General features: G+C 34.0%; 1 protein-coding gene across 6 annotated transcripts in view; it reads left to right on the top strand.

Annotated features, from left to right (window-relative positions):
• The window catches only part of GPSM2 (G protein signaling modulator 2), a 61,307-nt gene that overhangs the window by 23,860 nt on the left and 14,296 nt on the right, over positions 1-23,151 (top strand). For all 6 annotated transcript variants that reach the window (XM_036916635.2, XM_036916634.2, XM_057500573.1 and 3 more), the window contains 10 exons: positions 2,394-2,615; positions 2,968-3,103; positions 3,453-3,595; positions 4,110-4,233; positions 4,348-4,463; positions 10,916-11,071; positions 12,041-12,149; positions 12,925-13,054; positions 20,649-20,719; positions 22,502-22,678. In XM_036916635.2, the coding sequence (XP_036772530.2) occupies positions 2,395-2,615; positions 2,968-3,103; positions 3,453-3,595; positions 4,110-4,233; positions 4,348-4,463; positions 10,916-11,071; positions 12,041-12,149; positions 12,925-13,054; positions 20,649-20,719; positions 22,502-22,678 (1,383 nt within the window). In that variant the 5' untranslated portion in view covers position 2,394. The remainder of the gene's footprint in view (positions 1-2,393; positions 2,616-2,967; positions 3,104-3,452; positions 3,596-4,109; positions 4,234-4,347; positions 4,464-10,915; positions 11,072-12,040; positions 12,150-12,924; positions 13,055-20,648; positions 20,720-22,501; positions 22,679-23,151) is intronic.

Genomic DNA, 23,151 nt, shown 5'->3' with positions numbered 1-23,151 from the left:
CTCTCTCCCTTTCCCTCAGTGAAATCATGTGCCATCATTAGTATTCCATTGTATGGTGTCAGGTAATTGTTTAACCAATACGATTGATGGACATTTGTTTGTGGTTTTTTACTACTGTGAACATCCTTTTACATAAATCTTTTTGAATTTGTGTATATACAGCTTCAAGATCAATTATTGGGGGGATGGGGGGATCAATTCCTAGGAGTGAAATTGCTTAGTATGTAATTGTTTTATATAATTGAAGCCATGCTTACATTTTAAAATTTTAATAGAAAAAGTAATATATTTATATGGAAAAGTATCTTCTCCAACTTTTTTGGTAACTTTTAGATGTTCCTTGGTTTCAGTATTTAGACAAAGACAATTAGGTACCTCATTTCGCAAAAGAACCCCTTAATAAATCACATTTTACATATTAATCTTTTACTGACTCATTTCTCTTCACACACTGAAATACCAGTAACTGTATAAAGCCTCAAAAATTTTTTTCTTCTATGAAATCTCTCATTTTCAAAAATACAGTTCTAAAAGGCAGTTTTCACTTGTGAAAGACAGAAGTAGGTCTTTTAATCTGAAATGATGAAGAAATGAAAATACAGCAATTTAGTTTCTGATTTAGCTGATTTATTTTCCATGTACTTTAGATTTTTCTTCCTATAGCAAATTGACTTGGTCTAATGTTGAAACAAAATGTTAAATGGAGGTTTACATGCATTATTTTGACTAGATCCATAAAGTGAGGGTGAAATTAGTAGCTGTGAACAAGCAGAAGCCTTTGGCTAAATCACTTGAATTATAAAAAGATACCTGGATATAAAACTTGAAAATTACTTATCAGAGATGACTACATAAATCTGCTACTTTACTGAATCAGAGGTCTGCTTTAACCCTTTATAATTGGCTCTTTTAATCTTAGTTCAGATTTTCTTTTAGCTTTATTTTCCACTTTTACAATTCAATTTTAATGTATGGCTGTAAGGAACTTTGGAGTTTTATAGGCTAAAAGATAGCACCTAAAGAACATGTTAATTGACCTGCTACTAGAAATACAAAAATACAATCATATTTTAAAAATTTAGGGTAAGTGGTGGTTTAATTCACATTTTCCACTAAAGCAGTTATTCTCAACGCTGGCTTGTATGTTGGAATTACCCTGGGGGCTTTTCAAGAATACTGATGGCCAGACCTCATACCCAGAGAGTGGGACCCAGCAATGAGAATTTTAAAAAGTGCTCTCTATGAACCCTGTTACTGTGCAGTCAGGTTTAAGAACCACTGCTGTCTTCATGTTTCTTAAAGCCAATCTAGTAATAGTAATTTAGGGCTGCTCCAAAAATTGAAATACTTGATGAACTTAATCAGAGTCTTCCAAGGGTGATATTATACCACTGGTACATAAGGCAGTTTTACTTGCTTTTTTATTCTAATAGTTATATATTTGTTTTAATGTGCATTAGAAAATAAACACACGCATCATGTCAAACAGTTTCAAGGATACTGCTTTGGATGAAGCTAAATTTTCTTAAATGATGTGTGTCATTTAAAGGAAATCTGCTAAATTATAGAAACATTGAGTGATTAGGTAGTACACAGACATGGCAGAATGATGAAAATGTTGAAGAAACACAATAGTGACTGGGTGAAGGGTACCTTCTAAAGTTAAGGATTAGAATCCAAAGTATCAGTGCTTTTCCCCCTAGATATGTTTATGGTAACTTAATTCATTTTGTTTTAAAATTCAGTGACAGACTTTGAGAATTAGAATTCTGCACATCTTTAAATCATTGCTTTCTAATGTAAAGTTTCTTGACACTTAATTCTCTTATGGAAGTACCTTGCAGATCAAGGCACTTTGCTCCTCTGTTTTTCTAAAGTACAGTTGATCATGTGGAGGTGAGGGGTGTGTGTGTGTATGAGATAGAGAAAGAGAGATGGATGTTGGATGAGTTGATGGACAGGGGAGTAGATCACCTGCATACCTAAATAGAGAAGAGAATCAATTATAGGACTTGACCTTCCCCAGGCACCCTTATTCTCCCCAAACTCTCAGGAAGTCTATAAGTCTGCCCATAACCCAGAACAATTTAGGAAACACTAGTTTCATTGGTTAAGTAGGTTGCTGTGGATGGGCCAATTAAAATGGGCTCCATACAGAGATAGTTAGCTATCTTATATAGACGACTGAGGCTCAGAGACATTTGAGTAGACAGTTTAGCTCTTGCTATAAATATTTACTGTTTCATCAGTGTGTATATATTTTAATTACTGAGATCGCTGTTCTGAGCAAGATCAGCCACAGTCCATATTTAAATTATATTACTATAAGTTAAAAATGCTGTGGTACAGTTGAAATGTAATGTTGTAAATGTCTGTCCTATATAATTTTATAGAATGGAAGCTTCTTGCCTAGAACTGGCATTGGAAGGGGAACGACTGTGTAAATCAGGAGACTGTCGTGCTGGTGTGTCATTCTTTGAAGCTGCAGTTCAAGTTGGAACTGAAGACCTAAAAACACTTAGCGCTATTTACAGCCAGCTGGGCAATGCTTATTTCTATTTGCATGATTATGCCAAAGCATTAGAATACCATCATCATGATTTAACCCTTGCAAGGTAATTCATTAATACTCTTTCTCCCTAAATTAACTGTCACTAAGAAATATTCTCATTCAATTAAAAAACTAATTCATTATATTTAGTGAGTTCTAATTCAATAGCATTGCATTTTAAAACTAATCTTAGGCTAACAGAGTTTAATTAAATGAATGAATAGTAGTGAAATGTCCCTGGAGTTTAATTAAATGAATGAAAATTAAATTTAAATATTTAAAGTAGATTTCAAGGCTAATGGGTCTGTCTTACCTTAAGCGTGTCAGCTGTCTTCTAGGGAAAACTGTACTCTGGCCACTTTATATTTTAACACCATTTGTGTGTGCATGCTCTTTTTTGTTTTTTTTGTTTTCAGGACTATTGGAGACCAGTTGGGGGAAGCCAAAGCTAGTGGTAATCTGGGAAATACCTTAAAAGTTCTTGGGAATTTTGATGAAGCTGTAGTTTGTTGTCAGCGACACCTAGATATTTCAAAAGAGCTTAATGACAAGGTAATAAGGAAACATTACATGGCAGACCAATGTGTCCATTGAAATTGCTTTGTGTTTTAATTCTATTTAATTGTTCTGTAGCTTGTCTAAAAGTTAATACCAAAAAAGAAAATACTCATAGAAAAATAGAAAAAAAGAAATAATAAAAATTTTAAAATAGAGGTGAAAAAAAGGAAGTAGTGAGAAGCCCTTTCATAAGTAATCATTTGGTTCTGTATAGAGAGCCAGTGTAAGCATTTCTTTCTCTTGACCTTACTATTAACAATATTACAAATAAATATAAGTGATAAGCATTTAAATACCTGGCCTCTGGTTTCAAAATGTAAGCTCTGCTGCTATCTTTATCAAGGTGGGAGAAGCAAGAGCACTTTACAATCTTGGAAATGTGTATCATGCCAAAGGGAAAAGTTTTGGCTACCCTGGTCCTCAAGATGGAGGAGAATTTCCGGAAGAGGTGAAGAACGCTCTGCAGGCAGCCGTGGATTATTATGAGTGAGTAGCGCTGATGCAGTCGTGTGGCCCACCTAAGCTGGAGGTCTACTAAACATTATATTGTAGTAAGTTTTTAAGCTTGGGAAAGGTTTTCAAATTATAGACTATCAAGTAAAAATAAATCATCAAATTGTTGCTAAAATGTTGTAATGTTGTAATAGTAGTAATCCCCTCCCCATTTAAACTGTAGACCAGTGCCACATAGTGGCAAAAAGAAAAACTATCAATGTTTAAGTCTTTTGGAGTAAATTTAGTCTTTCTTTCATCAATAGAATTTCATAAAACGTAGTGATAGGGGTTACAAGGTTAACTCTGTCCTTGACTCTGGGCAGAAATCTACCTGAACAGTAAAGTATTCCCAGCTATTTCCTATAATCACCTACCATGTACGTGGCACATTATGACTATAAGCTTATTTACATTTTTTTCTGATTAAAAAAATTAGATTTTGTATGTCAACTCAATACATTTTTTTTCTCAAATTTATTTTTTCATAACTTTCTTAATCACTTAGGGAAAACTTATCACTAGTGACTGCTTTGGGCGACCGAGCTGCCCAAGGACGTGCCTTTGGAAATCTTGGAAACACGCATTACCTCCTTGGCAACTTTAGGGATGCGGTTATAGCTCATGAGCAGGTACAGTATAAGGCTTTGGAGCCAAGTCATTTTCTCCATCATCATTTTGAACAGTGATTAGATTATTCTTAATTTTTTTAAATAGCTATATCTAATTAAAGTTTTCTGTTACAGCGTCTCCTTATTGCAAAAGAATTTGGAGATAAAGCAGCTGAAAGAAGAGCATATAGCAACCTTGGAAATGCGTATATATTTCTTGGTGAATTTGAAACTGCCTCTGAATACTACAAGTTAGTCTAATATTTCTGTAGATAAAATGAGTAGTAAAATGACTAATTATGTAATATTGTTAAATTATAGGCTTTGGGTTTAAAACCTGCCTTTTACTACATACTAGCAGCAGGACCTTGGGCTGCTAAGCCTCAGTTTCCTCAGCTGTAACACACGATATCAATACCTTGCTTTTGGGATTGTTGTGAAGACTGAGAATAAATGAAGCACTTACTTAGTATAGTATCTGGAACACAGTGCTCAGTAAATATTACTGTACCTAAGATTTAATAGCAGCAATATGACCCCTTTATATTTTTATTAGTTTTTATCTCTACAACTAAATGTTTTTAAATGAAATTCTAAACTTTTAAAGTCTTTTAACCTGTTTAGCATGTGTGGTGTGTATATATTTGTGGTTTTTTTCACCCAGTTGTGGGTTTGCAGGGAGGCCCCAAGAAAAGCTTTGGTAACAGAAACATGCTCTGGTTTCTGCCAGTGATCCCTGGATTTTTTCCCCACCATGGTGCTCTCTTACTGAGCAGTTCTCCCACCCTCTGCATATCTTTTATCCTCACTGTATGCTGAGACCCCATTTACTTACCTAAGGTGTTGGCAATCCCAGTTTCTTCTGTGACAGGGTCTTTCTAATCTTTCAGTAGACTTGAAAGAGAGATGCAAGCAAAGTTTAGATTGCTTCAAATTGTCTGATCTGTGCTTTCCAGAATATTTGCCTAATTAGTGGGGATTAAAGGTCTATATGGACTTTAGGCAGAAGCCAGTTTGACTGAAAAAGACAGACTTTTTGTATTTTATTATTGAAGAATTCAGTATGAGAGACTTCTGGATAGTTTGTCATCTAAAAGAGAGGTAAAATTGCTTTAGGTCCATCTAAAAAAGTATGTCATCGCATGCTACTTTAAACATTGACTAATTGTTAATATTAATGGTTTATTAGGTATGTAATATTCTCCCAAATAAAATAAATGACTATATATTTTGATTTTAAATATGAAAGTTTCTTATATTTTAAAGTCAAAAGACAGAAAAGTCTTAATAAATGATGTATGAAAGAGTGATACATACTATAATAAAGTGGATTGTGGCTATCTGACTAAAGAAGCATGAATCCCCACTCCGCAGCCCCTCTATAAGCAGGCTCGAAATCAGAGCTTTATACATATTACAAAAATACTGGTAAATATATTTTTGGAACTCTCCTTTGGAACTATTTTCAGGGCCACACAAGAAGACTACCTTAACATTATAGATCATATGCTATAGGATAGTTTGATAAACCTACTTTAGTAATTGAATTTGGTTCCAGAAGGACTTCTGATGATTTACAAATTAACTGTACACTCAGAGAATAATGTTGTGCCAGAATAGTTCTTGCCACAGGATCTGAAAGCAATTCCAAAAGCCTTCCAAAAACGTTTGAGAGGATAAAATAACATTAGAGTGTGTAGCCTCTCAAAACTTGACAGCTGTGAAGCTATCATCATTAATAACATATTAGGTATTTTTTTAAACTATCAGATTGTCATATTATTTTTCATATAGTTGTAAATGATATAAAGTATTTGACAGAAATTTAAAGAGTCATTTAACTTAAGAGATATGTAGGTTTAAGCATCTGATAATAATAATAATAATAATAAAACAGTGTTAACACTTACTAGCATCTACTATGAACAAGATGCTATTCTAAGCACTTTATATATACCAGTTCATTTAATCCTTACAAAACCCTGTGCAGTACTTCCCCATTTTACTATGAGGAAACTAGCATATAGGTAACTTGAGGGGCTTTGTCCAATCACAGAGCTAGTAACTGGCAAAGTTAGGATTTGAAACGAGATAGTTTAGCTCCTGGGTTTGTGCTCTTAACTACTTACACCAGCTTCTCATTGTTGATTCCATGTTATTAGGTAAAATTTGGTTAATGTTTAAATGTGATATTTAACATTTTCCATGAATGGGTGACTAATGACCTACACATAGGAATTTTTAAAAATTAAGGTATCATTGATATGTACTTTTATGAAGGTTTCACAAGAAAAACAATGTGGTTATTACATTCATCCTTATTGAGTGCCTCCCCATAACCCATTGCAGTCACTGTCCATCAGTGTAGTAAGGTGCCACAGAGTCCCTATTTGTTTTCTCTGAGCTATACTGTCTTCCCCGTGGCCCCACATGCACCATGTTTACCAATCATGATACCCCACAATCCCCTTCTCACTCCTCTCCCCCTCCCCTTTGGTAACCACTAGTACCTTCTTGGAGTCTATGAGTCTGTTGCTGTTTCATTCCTTCAGTTTTGCTTCACTGTTATACTCCATAAATGAGGGAAATCATTTGGTATTTGTCTTTCTCTGCCTGATTTATTTCACTGAGCATAATACCCTCTAGCTCCATCCACGTTGTTGCAAATGGTAGGATTTGTTTCTTATGGCTGAACAGTATTCCATTGTGTATATGTACCACTTCTTCTTTATCCATTCATCTACTGATAGACACTTAGGTTGCTTCCACATCTTGGCTATTGTAAATAGTGCTGCAATATACATAGGGGTGCATATGTCTTTTTGAATCTGAGAAGTTGTATTCTTTGGGTAAATTACTGGGAGTGGAATTCCTGGATCAAATGGTATTTCTATTTTTAGTTTTTTGAGGAACCTCCATATTGCTTTCCACCATGGTTGAACTAACTTACATTCCCACCAGCAGTGTAGGAGGGTTCCCCTTTTTCTGCATCCTCGCCAGCACTTATTGTTCCTAGTCTTTTCTATGTTGGCCATCCTAACTGGTGTGAGTGATATCTCATTGTGATTTTAATTTGCATTTCCCTAATAATTAGCAATGTGGAGCATCTGAATTTCTTTGGAGAAGTGTCTGTTCATATCCTCCGCCCATTTTTTAATAGAGTTATTTGCTTCTTGGGTGTTGGCATGTGAGTTTTTTATATATTTTGGATGTTAACCCTTGATTGGATATGTCATTTACAAATATATTCTCCCATATTGTAGGATGCCTTTTTGTTCTGTTGATGGTGTCCTTTGCTATACAGAAGCTTTTTAGCTTGACATAGTCCCATTTGTTCATTTTTTATTTTGTTTCCCTTTCCTGAGGAGATGCATTCAGGAAAAAGTTGCTCATGTTTATATTCAAGAGATTTTTGCTTATGTTTTCTTCTAAGAGTTTTATTGTTTCATGACTTACATTCAGGTCTTTGATCCATTTTGAGTTTACTTTTGTGTATGGGGTGAGACAATAATCCAGTTTCAGTCTCTTGCATGTAGCTGTCCAGTTCTGCCAACACCAGTTGTTGAAGAGGCTGTCATTTATTTCCCCATTGTATATCCATGGCTCCTGAATCATATATTAATTGACCATGTATGCTTGGGTTTATATCTGGGTTCTCTAGTCTGTTCCATTGGTCTATGGGTCTGTTCCTGTGCCAGTACCAAATTGTCTTGATTACTATACCTTTGTAGTAGAGCTTAAAGTCGGGGAGTGTAATCTCCCCCGCTTTATTCTTCCTTCTCAGGGTTGCTCTGGCCATTTGGGGTCTTTTATGGTTCCACATGAATTTTAGAACTATTTGCTCTAGTTTGTTGAAGAATGCTGTTGATATTTTCATAGGGATTGTATTGAATCTGTAGATAGCTTTAGGCAGGATGGCCATTTTGACAATATTAATTGTTCCTATCCATGAGCATGGGATGTGTTTCCATTTATTGGTGTCTCTTTAATTTCTTTCATGAGTGTCTTGTAGTTTTCAGAGTATAGGTATTTCACCTCCTTGGTTAGGTTTATTCCTAGGTATTTTATTCTTTTTGATGCAACTATGAATGGAATTGTTTTCCTGATTTGTCTCTCTGCTAGTTCATCATTAGTGTATAGGAATGCAACAGATTTTTGTGTATTAATTTTATGTCCTGCAATTTTGCTGAATTCAGATATTATATCTAGTAGTTTTGGAGTGGATTCTTTAGGGTTTCTTATGTACAATATCATGTCATCTGCAAATAGTGACAGTTTAACTCCTTCCTTGCCAATCCGGATGCCTTTTATTTCTTTGTGTTGATTGATTGCCGTGGCTAGGAACTCCAGAACTATGTTGAGTAAAAGTGGGGAGAATGGGCATCCTTGTCTTGTTCCTGATCTTAAAGGAAAAGTTTACAGCTTCTCGCTGTTAAGTATGATGTTGGCTGTGAGTTGTCATATATGGCCTTTATTATGTTGAGGTATTGCCCTCTGTACCCATTTTGTTGAGAGTTTTTATCATGAATGGATGTTGAATTTTGTCTAATGCTTTTTCAGTACCATCTGTGAGTATGATCATGTGATTTTTGTTCTTTTTGTTGATGTGGATGATGATGATGGATTTTCTAATGTACCATCCTTTCATCTCTGGAATAAATCCTACTTGATCATGATGGATGATCTTATTGATATATTTTTTAATTCAGTTTGCTAATATTTTGTTGAGTATTTTTGCATATATGTTCATCAGGTATATTGGTCTGTAATTTTCTTTTTTTGTGGTGTCTTTGCCTTGTTTTGGTATTAGAGTGATGCTGGCCTTGTAGAATGAGTTTGGGAGTATTCTCTCTTCTACTTTTTGGAAAACTTAAAGGAGGATGTGTATCAGGTCTTCACTAGATGTTTGATAAAATTCAGCAGTGAAACCATCTGGTCCAGGAGTTTTGTTCTTAGGTGGTTTTTTGATTACCAGTTCAATTTCATTGCTGGTAATTACTCTATTCAGATTTTCTGTTTCTTCCTGGATCAGCCTTCTAAGGTTGTATTTTTCTAGAAAGTTTTCCATTTTTCTAGGTTATCCAGTTTGTTTGTATATATTTTTTCATAGTATTCTGGAATAATTCTTTGTGTTTCTGTGGTGTCCATAGTGACTTTTGCTTTCTCATTTCTGATTCTGTTTTTGTGTGTAAACTCTTTTTTTCTTCATAAGTGTGGCTAAGGATTTATCTATTTTATTTATTTTCTCAAAGAACCAGCTCCTGCTTTCATTGATTCTATTGTTTTATTCTTCTTGATTTTATTTATTTCTGATCTAATCTTTATTATGTCCCTCCTTCTACTGACTTTGGGCCTCATTTGTTCTTCATTTTCTAGTTTCATTAATTGTGAGTTTAGACTGTTCATGTGGGATTGTTCTTCTTTCCTGAGGTAGGCCTGTATTGCAATATACTTTCCTTTTAGCACAGCCTTTGCTGTGTCCCACAGATTTTGCGTTGTTGAATTATTGTCATTTGTCTCCATATATTGCTTGATCTCTGTTTTTATTTGGTCATTGATCCATTGGTTATTTAGGAGCATGTTGTTAAGCCTCCCTTTGTGGGCTTTTTCGGTTTCTTTGTGTAATTTATTCTAGTTTCATACTTTTGTGGTCTGAGAAGCTGGTTGGTACAATTTGTCTTTTTTAATTTATTGAGGCTCCTTTTGTGGCCTAGTGTATGATCTCTTCTTGAAAATGTTCCATGTGCACTTGAGAAGAATGTGTATTCTGTTGCTTTTGGATGGAGTGTTCTGAAGATGTCCATTAGGTCCATCTGTTCTAATATGTTATTCTTTGCCTCTGTGTCCTTACTTATTTTCTGTCTGATCGATCTGTCCTTTGGAGTGAGTGGTGTGTTGAAGTCTCCTAAAATGAATGCATTGCATTCTATTTCCCCCTTTAATTGTGTTAGTATTTGTTTCACATATGTAGGTGCTCCCGTGTTGGAAGCATAGATACTTATAATGGTTATATACTCTTGTTGGACTGACCCCTTTATTATTATGTAATATACTTCTTTGTCTCTTGTTACTTTCTTTGTTTTGAAGTCTATTTTATCTGATACAAGTACTGCAACACCTGCCTTTTTCTCCCTTTTAGTTGTATGAAATATCTTTTTCATCCCTTTACTTTCAGTCTGTGTATGTCTTTGAGTTTGATGTGAATCTCTTGTAGGCAGCATATAGACAGGTCTTGTTTTTTTATCCATTCAGTGACTCTTTATGTCTTTTGATTGGTGCATTCAGACCATTTGCAACACATAGGAATTTGAACTAAGTATTTTAAAATTTGGCAAACTATAAAGGCAACAGTATGATTGAAAAGAGAGATTTTGTGGACAGAAGCCTCCTACCTTAAGTTATTGTCACTACCACAGGGAAATTTTTTTTAATGTTCAAAATACTGTATTACTCATTAGAGACACTTGATCTCATATGTCCATACTCCTTTCCTCTGAAGAGTTAATAGGACTCTCAAATTTATTCCAGAAGTCTGGATTTGCTTTTTGTGTTTCAAAGACATCTTTTCATTTTGTCTCAAAGTATGGGACGTTAGACTCAAAAACAGATTTACTTTGAAGGCAGGAGGACAAGGAAGTTTTTTTTTATGATTAATATAGCCAAAAGTTAAAATGATTATTATGTAATAATTAATTTCTTTTAGGAAGACACTACTCTTGGCTAGACAGCTTAAAGACAGAGCTGTAGAAGCACAGTCTTGTTACAGTCTTGGAAACACATATACTTTACTTCAAGACTATGAAAAAGCCATTGATTATCATCTGAAGCACTTAGCGATTGCTCAAGAGCTAAATGATAGGTAAGTTACACATCTTTTTACTATAGTTATGATAAACTATAGAGACATTTCTGAATCACTAGAGTTTTTGTCTTGTTTTTAAGTTTCTTTTTTTGTTTGTTTCCTTTATTTTCTCTTTAAATCCTTCTTAAGGAATATCCTGTTTCAATAACATCTTCGATATATTATTGTTTGAAGGGCTAATATGTTTTAGAAGATTAGACTGGTTTCATGTAACCTTGAATAGTAAATTGGTCACAAACTCAATTGCCTACAATGGTGCTCCTGACTACATCAATGTGGGAATTGAGGTGAACTTAGAGATAAGGCCTACTGTAAAGAGGACAGCTATTCAATTCTAGCTAATTATTGCCAGGCAGGAACAAGGGTCTGTGATACCCAGATCATTCTCTTTTTTAAAAAGAAGATTAAAAATCTTGAGTCACATAAAATCTTCTGATTTTTAAATGTTGATGGCTAATTTTTTTTTTCCACTGTGTGAAAAAGCAGTGTAGCTCTGCAGGCCTTCAGTCTGTGGTGTTTGTGACATTTGCTTTAGGAAGATAGATTTTTACCTCAATATGAAGAATTTCTCTACACAACTGTTCAAAATGAAGTATGGCGCTGCAGGAGGCAGTGAGTTCTCCCTCCTTGGTGATTTTCAAACATGAACTGAATGGTTACCTTTCTATGACAGTAAGGCTGTCAAAGAAAGAAAATGGGATGGTTGAACTATAAGATGTTTCCCAAGATTTTATTGTTTTATAATACATTGCATGTTTAAAAAGGATGTTTTGCATTTCAGTACATGAATGACTCCAATATTATCTGGATATTCTAATATGTCTCTAATATTAATGACAGTATGTATGCTCTTTATATGAAAGACCAAATAAGTCCAAAGCATTGGTCATGCCTTTAATTATTGCTAAATAGCTTATATTACACACATAGGAGGTAACTGCATGTTAGCTTTGAATTATTTTGTAGAATTGGTGAAGGAAGAGCATGTTGGAGCTTAGGAAATGCATACACAGCTCTAGGAAATCATGATCAAGCAATGAATTTTGCTGAAAAGCACTTGGAAATTTCAAGAGAGGTATGAAACTAAAAAATTACTATCTGTGCTATTGTGATTCACAAACCAGCATAAAGGAAAACCCTGTTATTTCTCTAGATTGCTCCTATATTGTTGAATAATACTGTGTGTGTGTGTGTGTGGGTGGGTGGGTGTGTGTGGAATGGAAAGAATGAAAATATGCCTCCTATCTCTACATGGAAAAGTAGCATGGGATGGAAGGACAAACATGGTTTTTAGAATCAAAGACTGGTTCCTGTTATAGTATTGCCAGTTGCTGGCTATTTGAGCTTGGAAGCCTTCTCTGATTCTTATTTCTCGCATCTGTAAAACGGGAATTAAAAAAAAATGTCTATCTTGCAAATCATTGTAAGGATTACAGGTAATATATATTAAAGTGCCTGGTATAATCTGTAGTGCTGGCTTAATTAATAATACTATAGTATGGATGTAAAATATTTTAATGAAATCTTATTGAAGTCATGCTAAGTTAATGTGTCACAGAATAACCTACATTATATAATAGCATAGAGATTGAGCAATCTAATATTTAGAGAACTCAAGAATTGATAGGATATAACTAGCTCTCCTTTTGCCATATTTTAGAAACTTCCCTTTTCTTTCTTTATACTTTAAAAAAACTATGAAAAAATCCATTTCATTCATAATTTCATAATTCTAATGTAACTATTTTTATTTCTTTATATTTTCTTCCAGTTTTAGGTTCACAACATTTTCAACTAATTTTCACCATTCTTTGTCTTTAAATACTACTCTATAATGATTGTGGTTGTAGGTTGGCGATAGAAGTGGTGAACTAACAGCACGACTGAATCTCTCAGATCTTCAAATGGTTCTTGGTCTGAGCTATAGCACAAATAATTCAATAATGTCTGAAAATATTGAAATTGGTAACAGTTTGCATGGTAAGTAATAGGTCTTCAAATTAATTTTTATTGTCAAGATCTGTATTTAAATTACTTATGTGTTTACCATATCCAGAGATAATGCATAACATAGGAAGCTCAACTTTTTGTACTTTTTTGTTTTATCAATGTCCTATTAATCAGTGTAGAATACCATATTTTATAGTTTTATCATGAACTTAATGGGAATGGTAAAGGTACAATTATTTTCTTTTGTAACAGTATATTTTAATACTGTATCTCAGCTCATTCAAAAGTTTATGAATGTGAAAATGCAAAAATTAAAACATTTTACTGTTTTGTTTACTTTTTATGTCAAATATTTCTACATATTTGACTTTTGTTTAGCCCTTTTTTTCCCAGTTTCATTTCTAAGGTGAACTTTCCTAAGATTGTTTTCTTTTTTTCAATTCAGAAAACCAAAACATTTTCTTTAGGTACTGATTTGGTTTGAAATTGCTACAGGAAAAACCATGCTATAATGTCTATTTCTAAGTGGAAAAAAACAACAACCCTACTTTTGATTAAAGAAGTAAAAGGGACAAGATTAGAATCACATTTCTAAATGCTATCTATATGTGACTGTGTGAGATCCATTTTAAAGTTCTCGCCTAAACTTAAAAAATTCTCAGCTGAAAAAATTACTTCCCAGACAAATGTTTTGAACTTGAAAGTTAGAGAAAAATCAAGCTTTAATCTTTCCAATTTCCTTCTCTAAATCCATATAAAGAAAATAAGGGAGGAAAAGAAATTTATGGCTAATCATCTGATTGAAAGAACATTTAGTGAAAAATTCTGAAGTATGAGTGATGTAATAAATTGTGACTTTGTGCTTTGAAATTGAATAATGGGCTAAAAAGTTTTCCTGTGTTTAATTTTCAAATAGACTATGCTCAAATAGCTCACATTTTGACAACCTATTTCTTATCTTCATGGACACCTCTAGCTATACAGACCTACTCTTTTTTTCTCCTTTATAACAAAATCTGAAATAATATCAATGTTCATTGTCTTTACTTCCTCACCTCCCATTCTCTCCTCAACCCATTCTGCTTGGGCTTTGGCCCCATCATGACACTGATACCATCTCAAGGTTACCAGAGGCCTCCATTTTACCAAATACATTGATTAGTTTTGCAGATGACTGCTTACTTGATTTCTCAGCAATATTTCCTACAGCTGAGCATTCCCTTCCCAAGATACTTTCTTCATTTGGCCTCCAGTTTGCCTCTACATCACTGGCCACTGTCAGTCTTCATTACTCTCCCCTCTCCTCATCTTTCCATCCTCAAAATTTTGGTGCCAACATTTTAATTTTTAGACCTCTTCTCCCTTCCCCCTTCTTTCCCTACCTGTTTTCTGTCCATCTGTCTATTCTTCCTTCCTTTCTAATTTTGTCCTTTTTTCCACTTATCCTACACTCTAGGCCAGTGTTTCTAACAGAACTTTCTGTGAAGATAGAAATGTTCTATATCTGTGCTGTCCAGTATAATAGCCGTTAGCCCAAAGTGGCCATTAAGCACTTGAAATATGGCTAGTGTAAAAGAGGAAGTGAATTTTTAATATTTAATTAATTAAAAATTAAAAAGTCACATGTGGTTAGTGGCTACTGTATTGGACAGCACAACTCTAGATAATTTCATTCAGTTTGTTGGCTTTTATATCATCTAAATACTGATGATTTTCAAATTGACATTTCCAGTCATAATTTCTCTTTTGAGTTCGGGATTCATACATTTAACATTTCCATTTGAATGTCTAATTGGCATCTAAAACTTACCATGTTACTCTTCTTTCTCCCATTTTTTCCCACTCACTCCTACATCCAACCTATCAGAAACTCTACCTTCAAAATATATCCCTAATCTCTCTTAACAATGCACACTGCAACAATGTTAGTATAAGCTACCAACTTCTCCCAGGAGAATACTAGACTACCAACTGTTTCTCTTGCTTCTATTATTCATCCCTCACACTTACTTTTCCATATAGCAGCCAGAGTGCTCTTTTTTTTTTTAATATAAATAATACCATGTCATTTCTCAGTTCAAAACCCTCCAAGGACTTCCCATCACACCTCACTCCTCACTGTGTTGAAAAGGCCCTCTGTAATCTGGACCCAACCTGCTTCTTCACCATTATTTCCTACCACTCTCTCCTTTCTCAACAGGTATTTTTTTCATCTCTTTTGTCCCAGTGCCAGGAACTGTGCTGGCTATAGAAACTGCAGGGAAACTTGTGTATTTCTGGTGTTGCCTCAGGGTGAGGAAAAGGATTCTTGCCTAGTAAGAATCTGAATTCATAAGCCTTCCTATGTCTGGAATTTTATTTCTTCTACCCACACAGTGTAAGAAATCCCAATCCATAAAGTGCTTTTGGGCTATAAACACCCCTAGGGACTTAGCAGAAGTAAGATCAAATATTTTCTGGAGGAAAATATCCTTGATCCAAGCCTATAAAGACTTAGAACAAAAAATTACCAAATACATGAAGAAACAAGCCAACCATGAGTAATATTTGAAAACAGGCAAAATGGACAGTTTTTAGGAAAACGACTTACCAAAACTGAATTTTAAAAAAATAGAAAAATCGAATTGTAGAATGTAACATGAAAGGCATCCCTAATGCCTAAAACCATAAAGATATTTGATCAGTAACTTGAAATATTCCCACTAAGAAAATACCTGACCAGGATTGTTACTGGCTGAGATGCTGTTTTTCCCAGGATTGTCTTGGAGGTAATGAGGAATGAAGCCAGAAAAGAGTACGGAGTAACCAGCAAAGATTTTAATAAGTGAAAAGAAAATGAATCCTGCTAATCAGGAGAGTATCCATGGGAGGATGCTGCTGAGGCAGCAGTGTCTAGGAGTTTATATCACTTTTTTTTTTTTGCACGAGCAGATCACTTGGAGCTTTTTTTTTTATTAAAGTATCATTGATCTACAATCTTTTTTTTTATTTTTTATTAAGATATCATTGATATACACTCTTATGAAGGTTTCACATGAAAAACATTGTGAGGAAAAATATTAAACATTCACTCATATTAAGTCCCACACACACCCCACTGCAATCACTGTCCATCGGTGTAGTAAGATGCCACAGAGTCCCTACTTGTCTTCTCTGTGCTACACTCTTCCTCGTAAACCCCACACACCATGTATGCCAATCATAATGCTCCTCAATCCCCTTCTCCCTCCCTCCCTAAACACCCTCCCCAACCCCTTCCCTTTGGTAACTGCTAGTCCTTTCTTGGAGTCTGCTGCTGTTTTGTTTCTTCCGTTTTGCTTCACTGTTACACTCCACAAATGAGGGAAATCATTTGGTACTTGTCTTTCTCCTGGCATATTTCATTGAGCATAATACCCTCTAGCTCCATCCATGTTGTTGCAAATGGTAGGATTTATTTTCTTCTTACGGCTGAGTAGTATTCCATTGGGTATATGTACCACATCTTCTTTATCCGTTCATCTACTGATAGACACTTAGGTTGCTTCTATATCTTGGCTATTGTAAATAGTGCTGCAATAAACATAGGGGTGCATATGTGTTTTTGAATCTGAGAACTTGTATTCTTTGGGTAAATTCCTAGGAGTGGAATTCCTGGGTCAAATGGTATTCCTATTTTTAGTGTTTTGAGGAACCTCCATATTGCTTTCCACCATGGTTGAACTAGCTTACATTCCCACCAGCAGTGTAGGAGGGTTCCCCTTTCTCTGCATCCTCACCAGCATTTTTGCTCTTAGTCTTTTCAATGCTGGCCATCCTAACTGGCGTGAGGTGATATCTCATTGTGGTTTTAATTTGCATTTCCCTGATAATTAGCAATGTGGAGCATCTTGTCATGTGTCTGTTGGCCGTCTGAATTTCTTCTTTGGAGAAGTGTCTATTCAGATCCTAGGCCCATTTTTTAATTGGATTATTTGCTTTTTGTTTGTTGAGGTGCATGAGCTCTTTGTATATTTTGGATGTCAACCTCTTATTGGATATGTCATTTATGAATATATTCTCCCACACTGTAGGGTGCCTTTTTGTTCTGATGGTGTCCTTTGCTGTACAGAAGCTTTTAGTTTGATATAGGCCCACTTGTTCATTTTTGCTTTTGTTTCCCTTGCCTGTGGAGATATGTTCATGAAGAAGTTCTTCATGTTTATATTAAAGAGTTTTGCCTGTGTTTCCTTCTAAGAGTTGTATGGTTTCATGACTTACATTCAGGTTTTTGATCCATTTTGAGTTTACTTTTGTGTATGGAATTAGACAATAATCCAGTTTCATTCTCTTACCTGTGGCTGTCCAGTTTTGCCAACACCAGTTGTTGAAGAGGCTGTCATTTATTTCCCCATTGTATATCCATGTCTCCTTTATCATATTAATTGACCATATATGCTTTGGTTTCTATCTTGGCTCTCCAGTCCTGTTCCATTAATCTATGGGTCTGTTCTTGTGCCAGTAGCAAATTGTCTTGATTACTGTGACTTTGTAGTAGAGCTTGAAGTCAGGGAGGGTAAATCCCCCCAGCTTTGTTCTTCCTTCTCAGGATTGCTTTGGCTTTTCAGGGTCTTTTGTGGTTCCATATGAATTTTAAACGATTTTCTCTAGTTCGTTGAAGAATACTGTTGGTATTTTGATAGGGATTGCATTGAATCTGTAGATTGCTTTAGGCAGGATGGCCATTTTGACAATATTAGTTCTTCCTATCCATGAGCAGGGAGTGTATTTCCATTTATTGGTGACTTCTTTAATTTCTCTCATGAGTGTCTTGTAGTTTTCAGGGTATAGGTCTTTCACTTCCGTGGTTAGGTTTATTCCTAGGTATTTCATTCTATATTACTTATTGAGAGGAGGAAGTTTTGCCCCACTGACTCAATGGACAGTTGAACTAATGACATCACAGCTCACTCCTGATTGGCTGAAGTATAATGCTTCATTTGCATAGGGCATAACCAATCAGAGCTGAGGTCTAGATATACTTTTGAATGGCTGAGTTGGATTGGAGCCTTTTTTTTTTTTGGAAACTTCAACAGCCTTGAAACTTACTGGGGCCCTGAACTCTATCTGCCTGTGAACCACCATCACCTGCCTCAGGATGATTTTACAAATGAGATCTATGAAACGTTTAAAAAAATTGATCTCAACTTTCTACAAAATTTTGTAGATAACTGGAAATGTGGGAACACTTTATCAGTCTTTTTGAGAATAGTATAACTAGACAAGAATACAAGAAAGGTAAATGAATAGAATTTCTTGAATAATCTTGCTGTAGACTTGCTGAATGCTTACTACTTTATCAGGCATTGTACTGACCCCTTTAGGGATAATGATGCATTTATTACCGCACAGTGATATGAGATAAGTAATGTTCTTTACAGATGAGAAAACTGAATCACAGAAAAGTAATTGCCCATGGTCATATCACAAATGAGTGAGTTACCTGGCCTTAGAGTTCACGCTCAATTAGGACAATATCTTCATTGTATCAGAGAGAGGAAAGATTTCTCAAGACATGAAAACAAACCATTAATTAAAAGACTGACATTGAAATTAACAACTTTATTTCATTAAAAGAAACCATAAAGACATAAACAGAGAGAATATTTGGCACATATATGATTTAAAAAAGGATTTATATCCTCAGTGTATAAGAATTCCTATGAATTAAAAATAAGATAAATAACCCAACTAAAAAATGGGCAAAAGTGAACAAAAGAAACACAAATAGCCCACAAATATATGAAAAGATATTTAATCCATGTAATTTGGGAAAACTATGAGGAGGTATTAGTGAAAACCTATGAGGTGGACAAAATTTTAAAAGTCATGTAATACCAAAATTCAAACAATGTGGGTAAGAGAAATGTATGCAGTCGATGGGAATACAAATTGATAAACTCTAAAGAACAATCTGGCAACATTCTGGTAAAGTTGAAGATTTACCAACTGTATGATCCAACATTTCCGCTCCCAGTTATATAACTCTGATAGCCAAACTGGAAGAAATGCTTTCTCATGTATACTAAGAGATATTTGCAAGAATTTCTGTAGAGTTACTTATAATAACAAAAAATTGGAGGCCACCTAAATATGTGTTACCATTAGAATGGATGAATTATTTCCTAGTCCTAAAATGGAAATGAAAAATTAAATTACACATAACAACTTGGATGAATCTGGCAGACATTAAGATTGCTCAAAGGAAGAAGAAAGTTACAGGGGTAATTACATAGGGGAAGTTAATGTGTTGGTAATGGTTCATTTCTTAAACAGGGTATTGGCTATCATGTATTCCTTACATTATGCCTTTTAAAATACTTCATAATTGTCAAAGATTAGATATGAAAATTCTCTATTTTTAATAGTTTTATTGAAAAAAATTGACCTTTTTATTTGTTTCCTGACTGGTGGTAAATCTGTCATTTAATGAGATCTTAAAATGGAAATGGGTAACTCAGAAAAGAGTAACAATATCACATTGGATGTTATTTTGATTCTTAGCTCAAAATTGAAGACCTAAAGCCTTTTCCTTGTTTTTACTTACATAAACCACTTGATGGTTGTTTTTCTACTGTAATAATTTTGTGCTTTTTAATTTTTTTCCAGTTTTAATGAGAAATAATCGACATACATCACTATATAAGGCATACGGTGATTTACATATATTGTGAAATGATTACTAACAGGTTAGCTAATATCTATCTTACGTAGATACAACAAAAAGAGGAAAATAGGAAAAAAAAATTCTTTTTGTGATGAGAACTCAGGATTCACTCTCTTCACTTCCCAATTTATCTGCAGCAATGTTAGCTAAGGTCATCATGTATATTACATCCCTGGTACTTAAATCATCTCATAACTGCAGGTTTGTATCTTTTGACCACCATCCTCCCACCCCTCCTTCCACCCTCTGCTTCTGGTAACCACAAGTCTGATCTCTTTTTCTATGAATTTAGTTTTTTTTTTAATTTTTAAACATTTTTTAGATTCCAGATATAAAGGAGATCATCAAAAGGTTGCATGCAAATATATCCTTTGTAGTCAAATCGAACATTTCTGAAAGAACATATAAGAAACTTGCTAACAACAGTTGCCTCTGAGAAAAGGATTAGGTGTCTGAGCTACAATACTGTATACCGGTTTGAAATATTAGAATATTTTACTGTGTACATGTATTACTTTTGTTTTTAATTAAAATATCTCTGTTGTTTTAAAGAGATTGTGTGGATAGTAAAGAACCAGTTATTATTAAAATGCTGTTTCTAAATTATGGGGTAATGTTAGTAACCAAAGTTAGTTTCCAACCAAAATGTAACTTCCTTATATTAAAGCATTTTAGAGGAAGTATATATTTTACTTTTATGTAGTTGGTATGGAAAACTACTATTCTTAAAAGATACATGATTATATGTTTCCTCCTTCCATAAGGGTTTGTATAAATAGGCTTTAAAATTGAATAACACAAAGGGGGGAGCCTAGTAAACATAATGTTCCTCATGTAATTGTAGATTAATGATACCAAAAAAAAAAAGTTGAATAACACAGTGAGGCTGAATTTGTAGTCTTTAAGGGCTCCCTGATTTATTTAAATTATTTTATAAAGGTGCACGACGTAAGTTTGAACGCCGACACAGTATGGAAAACATGGAACTTATGAAGTTAACACCAGAAAAGGTTGGCAGTTTTTATGTTTTAAATATCTTGAACTACTGTCTTAGTAACTTTTAATTTAGATGTAGCAGTTTAAATAAACCATATCTTATGTGTCACTTTAAAACTTTCCTTTAAAAAGAATCAAAAAGTAGAGTGCAAAAAGAATGTGTACAGTAGTTGTTTAAAAAGTTGCATGCATATATATCCTTTGTAGATAAATTGAACATTTCTGAAAGAACATTTAATAAACTTGTTAACAAAAGTTGCCTCTGGGAAAAGGATTGGGTTGTCTGAGTGAGTTAGGAGAATACTTTGTATACCAGTATGACTATTAGAACATTTTACTATGTACATGTATTTTTTAAGTTAAAATATCAGGAAAATGAAAAAGGGTCAGGAGTCTTTTTTTCTACTCAGTAACAGCAACATTAGTGGCAAGATTAGTGATATTTATGGGCAAGCTTTTTTTCTAGCTGCATTTTTTTAAAAGCATTTTTTTTAACTAGCAACTTTTTATACAAGATGCATCTTCTCTAGGCTTTTTTTTTAAGTAACAGGACTTTATAATTGGAAAAGTTTACTGAAGAACAAATCTAGACTGCTTTCTTCCACCTCTATTTAAGTTTACATTGTTAAAGGGGGCTCTTGTACCTTTATGTAGCTTATGTACTTTTAAAAGTTCTTTTTATATGTTCATTATATAACTTCTGAAAATTTCAAAAAGGAATTTATAATTATCACTAATACCACCTTCCTGTGGTAACTACAATTAATATTTTGGATTTATTCATCCTGCATTTTCATTTGAGTAGTATATTACAGGTACTCATTTATAATATGTGGTAATAAATCAAGAACATCTTTCCATGTTAAATATTCTTTTGCTCTATTGTTATGAGGTATATGATGTCTGAATACTGACTTTTTTGTGTAAAGTCTTCATAAGACCAACATCTAATTGAACTTATAGCCCGTATTTTTTTATTCTAATTTGAGTTGTTTAAAAACTCCCAATTAACTTCTGTAGGACTTAATGATGTTTCCCTAAATACCCATTCTATCTGGGTGAGTCATCGTCAGATCTTGAAATCTACAAATTATTTTTTAAAAACCCAAACCACAAAAACTTAACACAATTTGGGACTCCTTTCCTTCTTATAGGAACCTACTAACAAGTAACAAAATTAATTCCATAAGAAGCTGACCAGATGCAACCCTGTTATTTTCCAAAGCCAAATGATGAGAAAGTTTTATCTCTAAAATAAGTTTGAATGGAATTCCTTTATGTTGGTTTCTTTTACTCATAATAAAGTTGTCAAGGAATTATTTTATTCTCAACATCAAGAAGTACATAAAAAGGAGAAGGGAGACTTGTGGATTAAGATGCCTCTTGGGAAACGCAGTTGGAAGAAAACTTAAGACCTTGGATTTCTGAAAATGCCTCAGTTAAAAATTCTACATACATCCAAAATTTCCACTTGTAACAGATTTTTAAGTGACTCACATCTAGAATAAAACCTTGGCTCCTTCTCTGACGATTCAAACCTTATTTTTATGTGATATTGGAAAATTTTGTTTCATTAAGTTTTTATAAGTCACCATTTTAATGTTTAATAATGTACACATTTGGTATAAGCTGTTGAAAACAGTGAGATGTACAAAAGGAATTTAAGATATCTAAAGCCCCCATGCCCCATACTAAACAGGTGGAGATGGCAGTTTAATACTACAGGAAACCAGCGATAGCTTTGGTGGTCTGTTTTTTCATGTCCTGCTTCCCACTTACATTTGTAATTTTGTTAGGTACAGAACTGGAACAGTGAGATTCTTGCTAAACAAAAACCTCTTATTGCCAAACCTTCTGCAAAGCTACTGTTTGTCAACAGACTGAAGGGGAAAAAATACAAAACTAATTCTTCCACCAAAGTTCTCCAAGATGCCAGTAATTCCATTGATCACCGAATTCCGAATTCTGAGAGGGTATGTATAAAATAAGTTTTTGAGTATTGTTTTGAGTACATACATTTTAGTTTTATTCATACTGATTTTTTGTTAATATATATTAGACATCTAATATAAAGTCTTTGTTATTCAAGGAAGTATTCCATATTTCTCTCTTTTATCTTCAAAACTAGAAACCATAATTACTCCATTCATAGATAAATTGCTCCACTGCTTTGGGTAATAATTTTTTGTGTGTGTTATAAGACACTTTTGTTTGCAAAAATACTACCTTTTATTTCATTGCAGTGTCTCCCAAGTAAAACTGTCCTCCAGGTTAGAAGTCAGAACAAGCAAATTAAGATGTTAAGGGATTTTTAAATACTAACTTAAAATGAAGAGTGTCTGCTAGTATTAACTTCTGTTTATATTCTTAAAATAATAAGTTAAAAACTATTTTGATAAAAAATGAGCAGAGTAATCAGGTTATTAACTGTAACTTACTTGGAATT

The sequence above is a fragment of the Manis pentadactyla genome, chromosome 4, assembly GCF_030020395.1.
Source record: "Manis pentadactyla isolate mManPen7 chromosome 4, mManPen7.hap1, whole genome shotgun sequence".
Classification (NCBI taxonomy): Eukaryota; Metazoa; Chordata; class Mammalia; order Pholidota; family Manidae; genus Manis; species Manis pentadactyla.
The sequence above is the reverse complement of the archived record's forward strand: the minus strand, read 5'-3'. Positions and strand labels throughout refer to the sequence as shown.